We start from the raw sequence: 7,924 nt of genomic DNA on the forward strand, positions 1-7,924 counted from the left end.
ATGCTCACCTTTATACCGCCCTCTGGTGGTTGGCATGAAGTCAGTTAATGTTGGGAGATAACTGATTTAACTCTTTGTCTGCTGGGGCTAATGCGTTGGGTGCAGGCAGTTAAAGGGTAAATGGAAATTTAACCCTTTGCTCCCAGCAGTGTTACCCTTGCTCAGGACATACAGCAAAACAAGAGATCAGCGCATGCCCAGCCAGTACTCCCTGTAAACACTACTTCCAGCCCCCATCATGGGTAGTACTGGGACCATCACACTATCCGTGACCCTAACACGGCTGTATTGCTTCCCGTGGCCCTGCACTGGCAGGGTCTTGGAGGCAGCAGAGCAGAGTATGTGTGTTAGTGTACGGTGTTAGAGGGAGTGTGTGACTGTATGGTGTTAGTGTGAGTGTTAGTGTATGGTGGTTGAGTGTGTGAGTGTTAGTGTATGATGTTAGAGTGTGTGAGTGTTAGTGTACGGTGTTAGAGGGAGTGTGTGAGTGTTAGTGTATGGTGTCAGAGTGTGTGAGTGTGAGTGCATGGTGTTGGAGTGTGTGAGTGTATGGTGGTAGAGTGTGTGAGTGTTAGTGTATGGTGTTATAGAGATACTAAACATTAACCCTTTGTGACTCGTTTTCATGTTCCCTGCCAGGCACCGGAGCCAATACCTCTGAAGGGCTGCTCAGAGACAAGCTCTTCAAAAATTACAACGCCAACGTCCGGCCCACGAGGACCCACAGCGAGAAGGTGACCGTGCAGGTGGGAATGACCCTGTCCCAGCTCATAAGTCTGGTAAGGAACAAGCATTTAATGTACAACGTGAGAAACGGCCGCAGCGTCCCTCTTTTGTCTCGGGGTCAGAGTTGCCAGGAATATACCCCATAACAATAGCACCACCTGACCCTACATCTAGGGGGGTAATCACTGAGCCCCTGGGCAATCACTGTGTGCATTATGGGAACCTACCCAGGGGTCATCACTAAGCCTTTCTCACTCGCTCCTATCTCTCCATAGAAAGAGAAGAATGAGGAGCTCACTACCAAAGTATATCTGAACTTGGTGAGTACAACGGCTGTACGGTACTGGTGTGTCATTTTCTCCCGCTGTATGGTACCGGTGTGTCATTATCTCCCGCTGTACGGTACCGGTGTGTCATTATCTCCCGCTGTACGGTACCGGCGTGTCATTATCCCCTGCTGTACGGTACCGGCGTGTCGTTATCTCCCGCTGTACGGTACCGGCGTGTCATTATCTCCCTCTGTACGGTACCGGTGTGTCATTATCTCCTGCTTTACGGTACCGGTGTGTCATTATTTCCCAGTAAGGTACCGGCATGTCATTATCTCCCAGTACGGTACCGGGGTGTCATTATCCCCTGCTGTACGGTACCGGCATGTCATTATCTCTCGCTGTGCGGTACCAGCGTGTCATTATCCCCTGCTGTACGGTACCGGCGTGTCATTATCCCCTGCTGTACGGTACCGGCGTGTCATTATCCCCCGCCGTACGGTCCCGGCGTGTCATTATCCCCCGCTGTACGGTACCGGCGTGTCATTATCTCCCGCTGTACGGTACCGGCGTGTCATTATCTCCCAGTACGATACCGGCGTGTCATTATCTCCCACTGTACGGTACCGGCGTGTCATTATCTTCCTCTGTACGGTACCGGCGTGTCATTATCTCCCGCTGTACCGTACCGGTGTGTCATTATCTCTCCCTGTATGTTACAGGCGTGTCATTTTCTCCCAGTACGGTACCGGCGTGTCATTATCTCCCGCTGTATGGTACCGGCGTGTCATTTTCTCCCAGTACGGTACCGGCGTGTCATTATCTCTCCCTGTAAAGTACCGGCGTGTCATTATCTCCCGCTGTATGGTACCGGCGTGTCATTATCTCCCAGTACGGTATCGGCTTGTCATTATCTCTCCCTGTACGGTACCGGCGTGTCATTATCTCCCGCTGTACGGTACCGGCGTGTCATTATCTCTCGCTGTACGTTACGGGCGTGTCATTATCTCCCGCTTACGGTACCGGCGTGTCATTATCTCCCGCTGTACGGTACCGGCGTGTCATTATCTCCCGCTGTACGGTACCGGCGTGTCATTATCTCCCGCTGTACGGTACCGGCGTGTCATTATCTCCCGCTGTACGGTACCGGCGTGTCATTATCTTCCGCTGTACGGTACCGGCGTGTCATTATCTCCCGCTGTACGGTACCGGCGTGTCATTATCTCTCCCTGTACGGTACCGGCGTGTCATTATCTCCGTTTCTCCCAGGCCTGGATGGATTACCGCCTCTCTTGGGATCCCGCGGCACACAGTGGGATTATATCCCTTCGCATATCCTCCGGGAGCGTATGGAAACCAGATATCGTCCTCATGAACAAGTGAGGGGGCCGTAGGGGAGATAACATTTGGGCCCAATATCTGCTGTTACCCCTTTGTAACTCTCTTTATTCCTCCCCAATCCCCCGACTCGCGTCTCTCACAGCAATGACGGTGAGTTTGACATGGCTCTGGATGTAGATGTTTTAGTGACTGCAGACGGGAGCGTCACATGGGAGCCCCCGGGCCTCTTCCGCAGCAGCTGCAGCATTGAGGTGAGCGTCCAGATGGGCAGCGTGGGGGTCCTAGGGGTATCTGTGAGCTCGTTGGTCTAGCGGTACTGGACCCCGTTCTGGGAGAAAGTATCGTTATTATTGTTACAGAGCGGGGGATTCTAGAACTGTGTCCAGTGTAACAGTCCTAGTGGTTAAGAATGTGATGTAAGTTCTACGGTTCTAGGCTGTCAGGTTCTGGAGAGGTCACCAGCGGCAATGGTTCTCTCCCCACAGGTCCAGTACTATCCATTCGACTGGCAGAACTGCAGCATGGTGTTCCGGTCCAACACGTACTCGGCCGAGGAGGTGACGCTCGTCCACCCCAGGGACGCAAACGGAGAGGAGGTGAAACAGGCGGTGATTTTCCCCAACACGTTTGAGGGTGAGAGACGGGGCGTCAGGTCATTAACGGCATGTTTGGGGGTCGACGGGTCAGGGGTAGATGGGAGGAGCTTGGAGCCCGGGACGTGGGCGTCGTATTTTCAGTATCGACCTCAACTGACCAATGAGGCGGCCGTATCCAGTGCGAGGCGAGGGGTCCACGTCTTACGGCATTTGTATCCCGCAGAGAACGGCCAGTGGGAGATCCGTCACCGCGCGGCCCGCAAGAACACAAACCCTTCAGACCCGTCCTACGAGGACATCACGTTTTACCTGGTCATTCGCCGGAAACCTCTCTTCTACATCGTGAACGTCATCGTTCCCTGCATTCTTATCACCATCCTGGCTATTTTCGTCTTCTACCTTCCCCCGGACGCAGGTTAGAACCATAATCCTAGAGTAAGATGTCTGAGCCGGTGCTCCCCCCCCCCCCCGGGTAGGGAAGCCCTCACTTCTCTCCACATCTTACCTGGCTCTTTAGTAGGAATAAGAGATGGCGGAGGGACTGTTACATGTGAGCTGTGAACACGTCCATCTACAATCAGCCATAAGCATCACCCACGCCGTGATCTTTCTTCTTTCCTCAGGTGAGAAGATGACTCTGTCTATCTTTGCTCTCCTCACCCTCACTGTCTTTCTGCTGCTTCTGGCTGATAAAGTCCCTGAGACCTCCTTGGCTGTTCCCATCATCGTTAATTACCTCATGTTCACTATGACTCTCGTGACCTTCTCTGTCATTCTGAGTGTTGTAGTCCTGAACCTACATCACCGCTCCCCCAACACGCACCACATGCCTCAGTGGGTGCGGCAGGTAACTCATGTCTGTCTACGGGTGGGATGTTATCACCTATGGTACCTATGAGCTGACTTCATCCCCTAAATCCTCCATCTCTTCCATCTTTTTCCACTTCATAGTGTGTTTCTCCATCATTTGCCTCCTTTCATACTGTCTCCTTCCATCATTTTCCTCTTTCCATCACTTTCCTCCTTCTATCATTTACCTCCTCTCACTCTGTCTCTTTCCATCATTTACCTCCTCTCATACTGTCTCCTTCCATCATTTTCCTCCTTTCATTCGGTCTCCTTCCATCATTTTCCTCCTTTCATTCCGTCTCCTTCCATCATTTTCCTCCTTTCATACTGTCCTTCTCCATCATTTTCCTCTTTTCATACTGTTCTTCTTCATCATTTACCTCCTTCCATCATTTTCCTCCTTTCATTCCGTCTCCTTCCATCATTTTCCTCCTTTCATACTGTCCTTCTTCATCATTTTCCTCCTTTCATACTGTTCTTCTTCATCATTTTCCTCCTTTCATTCTGTCTCCTTCCATCATTTGCCTCCTCTCATACTGTCTCCTTCCATCATTTTCCTCCTTTCATACTGTCCTTCTCCATCATTTACCTCCTTTCATACTGTTCTTCTTCATCATTTTCCTCCTTTCATTCTGTCTCCTTCCATCATTTTCCTCCTTTCATTCTGTCTCCTTCCATCATTTTCCTCCTTTCATACTGTCCTTCTCCATCATTTTCCTCCTTTCATACTGTCCTTCTCCATCATTTTCCTCCTTTCATACTGTCCTTCTCCATCATTTACCTCCTTCCATCATTTTCCTCCTTTCATTCTGTCTCCTTCCATCATTTTCCTCCTTTCATTCCGTCTCCTTCCATCATTTTCCTCCTTTCATACTGTCCTTCTTCATCATTTTCCTCCTTTCATACTGTTCTTCTTCATCATTTTCCTCCTTTCATTCTGTCTCCTTCCATCATTTGCCTCCTCTCATACTGTCTCCTTCCATCATTTTCCTCCTTTCATACTGTCCTTCTCCATCATTTACCTCCTTTCATACTGTTCTTCTTCATCATTTTCCTCCTTTCATTCTGTCTCCTTCCATCATTTGCCTCCTCTCATACTGTCTCCTTCCATCATTTTCCTCCTTTCATTCTGTCTCCTTCCATCATTTGCCTCCTCTCATACTGTCTCCTTCCATCATTTTCCTCCTTTCATACTGTCCTTCTCCATCATTTGCCTCCTTTCATACTGTTCTTCTTCATCATTTTCCCCCTTTCATTCTGTCTCCTTCCATCATTTTCCTCCTTTCATTCTGTCTCCTTCCATCATTTTCCTCCTTTCATACTGTCCTTCTCCATCATTTTCCTCCTTTCATACTGTCCTTCTCCATCATTTTCCTCCTTTCATACTGTCCTTCTCCATCATTTTCCTCCTTTCATACTGTCCTTCTCCATCATTTACCTCCTTCCATACTGTCTCCTTCCATCATTTACCTCCTTTCATACTGTCCTCCATCATTTACCTCCTTTCATACTGTTCTTCTTCATCATTTTCCTCCTCTCATACCGTCTCCTTCCATCATTTTCCTCCTTTATGTCTCAGATATTTATCCTTAAACTTCCTCGATACCTTTGGATCCGCCGACCAAAACCAGAGCCGCCACTTCCGGTGCTCCCGCCGCTTCGGCCCGTTTCTGCTCCTCGGCACGCTGACGAGTACTTCATCCGCCGGCCAGAAAGCGATTTCATTCTTCCCAAGGCTGACAGGTACACGGAGAGACGGGATTCTGGATGAATGCATAAAACGTTTTTCATTTTTGGTCTGATTTGTTCTCGGAAAACGAATTTCATTTCCTGACCTTTTTGGAAGAAATTCTGGGGCTTTTTCGGAAATTCGTTGTCCCTCACTCTCTCTCACTCTGTCTGTCAGAGTCTCTCTACCTTCTCCACTTCTCCTTCACTCCACTGTTCTCCGGTTCTTCTCTGGTGGTCCGGTTGGCCCGGTTCTCCGTGGCGTTCTCCCGGTCTGGTGTAGTAATTCCGTTGGGGGGGGGTGGCGGCCCCGGCGGTGCGCGCCGAGGCTCCTCCGTGTTCCCGAAGTACTACATCAGCGAGGAAAGGGAGAACAATCAGCGGAGAAAAAAGGAGAAGCGGAGACACGGAGAGGGTAGGGAGGCATTGAGAGAACGTGGGAGTTTTCAGACATTCGTACGAAGAGACAAAACTGGCAAGTTTTAAAATGTTATGAATTTGAAGTCTATTGGAAAGATATGGAGAATACCTAAAAAAACCAAGGTTATTGTCCACACGCTATGCTTATATGCATCCCGTGTTACATGGCTTTAAGACATGCCTTTATTGGGTAACGGAACTGCGTTAGATTGCAAGCTCTTGAGACCACTTAGGTCTACTCTTCATGCGTATGTTATCTGTACAATTTACCCGAAAAAAGAACCTTGAAAACTTGCAATCTAATTCAGTTATCCAGAAAAGGTTTCTTCACCCAAAATGTTTTATGCGGTATGAATGCCCTTGGAGGGGCATCTATGCAGCACCTGCCCTCCCCGCGCACCCCCGGCGATCTGTGAGGTGAGGGGTATTTTTCTGTGAAGCAGCCGTCTATAGGTGAATGTATAGGTGCGGGCTGTATCTAGTGAACACACTCTGCGTGGAGTATAGCGGCACTGAGCGCCTCTCTCTCCCGGCAGGTATCACGCAGACGCTTTCTCCCGGGATATGAGGTGGTTTCTGGAGGGTCCCAGCCTCGGCCTCGCTCTCCCCCCAGACCTGCAGACGGCCGTCAGTGCGATCAGATACCTCGCTCAGCAGCTGCAAGAACAAGAGGACTACGATGCGGTGAGTGCAGGGCGAGGAGTGACCCTCTGCAGGGAGAGGGCGAGGAGTGACCCTCTGCAGGGAGAGGGCGAGGAGTGACCCTCTGCAGGTGTAGATCATGGGGCCATGCTTTGCAGCAATAGATTGGGGAGATGCTCTGATTGGGGGAAGACGAGGAGGGATCTCTGCAGGGATAGACCAGGGGGTGATGTTCCCCAGGAGAAGGACTGATCACAGAGATCGATCACAGAAATGCATTGCAGGTGATTGAAGGGGGTGACACTCTGCAGGCGGGTCAGAGCTTGGGATGCTCTGCAGGGATTAAGTAGACATTTTCAGGGTTGAGCGGTCAGGGCTCCCTCTAGATCTGGTTTAATTAACCCCCATCTCTCTCTCCCTCTCTCCCCCCCCCCAGTTGAAGGAGGACTGGCAGTACGTAGCCATGGTTGTTGACCGTCTCTTCCTCTGGACGTTCATCACATTCACCAGTCTCGGGACGCTCACCATTTTCCTGGACGCCAGCTACAACCTGCCCCCGGATACCCCCTTCCCCTGAGAAACACCCACACAAAAGCCCCAAATATTGCTAAATAAAAGGGTCCTGAAACCCGCCGCACCGGCCCTTCCTCTTCACAAACAAAGCCCCTTATTTCGTAAATTATTAATGGCAGCCGCAGAGCCTATGAATAAGTGTGACCCCGAAACCCGATAATTCCTCCCCGTCCCCCGTTTGGCTCATTTCCATTCCCCTCCTGTATTTGGCTCAATAAAGATGTTTTTTATGATTTTTCATTGGATTGTGAAAATGATGCATCTTGGTATCCACGGTCAGACCAGACGCCCCCCCGGCAGATCTTCACCCCCAGCACCCCCACCCAGGAGGACGCAGACCCTCTGCTGATGCCCTTACCCCTGATAGGGTGCTCCCTAGCTGGCGAGACCCCCCGTTAATGATATCAAAGAACAAGTCAAAGAGTAGCAGAGGTCGTGAGTGGAGGCAAAGGGGCAGGAACATGAGACGAGGACAATCATGGAGGCAACGGGCGATCAGACATCAGGAACGTGTCTGGCAGGGGCGGCCTCCGAGGGCCACAGTCACACCTGTTGATGGTGTACTGGTGGAGGTCTGGGCAGTCATTTATGACTTCATACCCTGGCGGTGGCTGAACGGATCTCCGCCCTGAGGGCACATGTTGATGGAGCCCAATGGGCCCCTTAACTGGGCTTTGGCCCTGGACAGCTGCCACTTTTACCCTGAATTAAGGACTGCCCGGGGGCATAGAGGAGCTGACACTATGTAAGGGCCAAGACATAGCTACCCACTTTCTGCCC

General features: G+C 50.7%; 1 protein-coding gene across 1 annotated transcript; it reads left to right on the forward strand.

Annotated features, from left to right (window-relative positions):
* The first annotated feature begins 238 nt into the window (after positions 1-238).
* Positions 239-7,148, forward strand: LOC149271557 (acetylcholine receptor subunit beta-like). Its single transcript, XM_089507328.1, has 11 exons — positions 239-338; positions 640-779; positions 1,002-1,046; positions 2,265-2,374; positions 2,479-2,587; positions 2,822-2,969; positions 3,156-3,347; positions 3,556-3,779; positions 5,361-5,524; positions 6,466-6,613; positions 7,008-7,148. The coding sequence occupies exons 1-11, from the start codon at positions 239-241 to the stop codon at positions 7,146-7,148; spliced, it is 1,521 nt and encodes a 506-aa protein (XP_089363454.1).
* Positions 7,149-7,924: the final 776 nt, after the last annotated feature.

The sequence above is a fragment of the Sceloporus occidentalis genome, unplaced genomic scaffold (genome assembly GCF_023333645.1).
Source record: "Sceloporus occidentalis isolate IW3139 unplaced genomic scaffold, rSceOcc1.0.p SCAF_494, whole genome shotgun sequence".
NCBI lineage: Eukaryota > Metazoa > Chordata > Lepidosauria > Squamata > Phrynosomatidae > Sceloporus > Sceloporus occidentalis.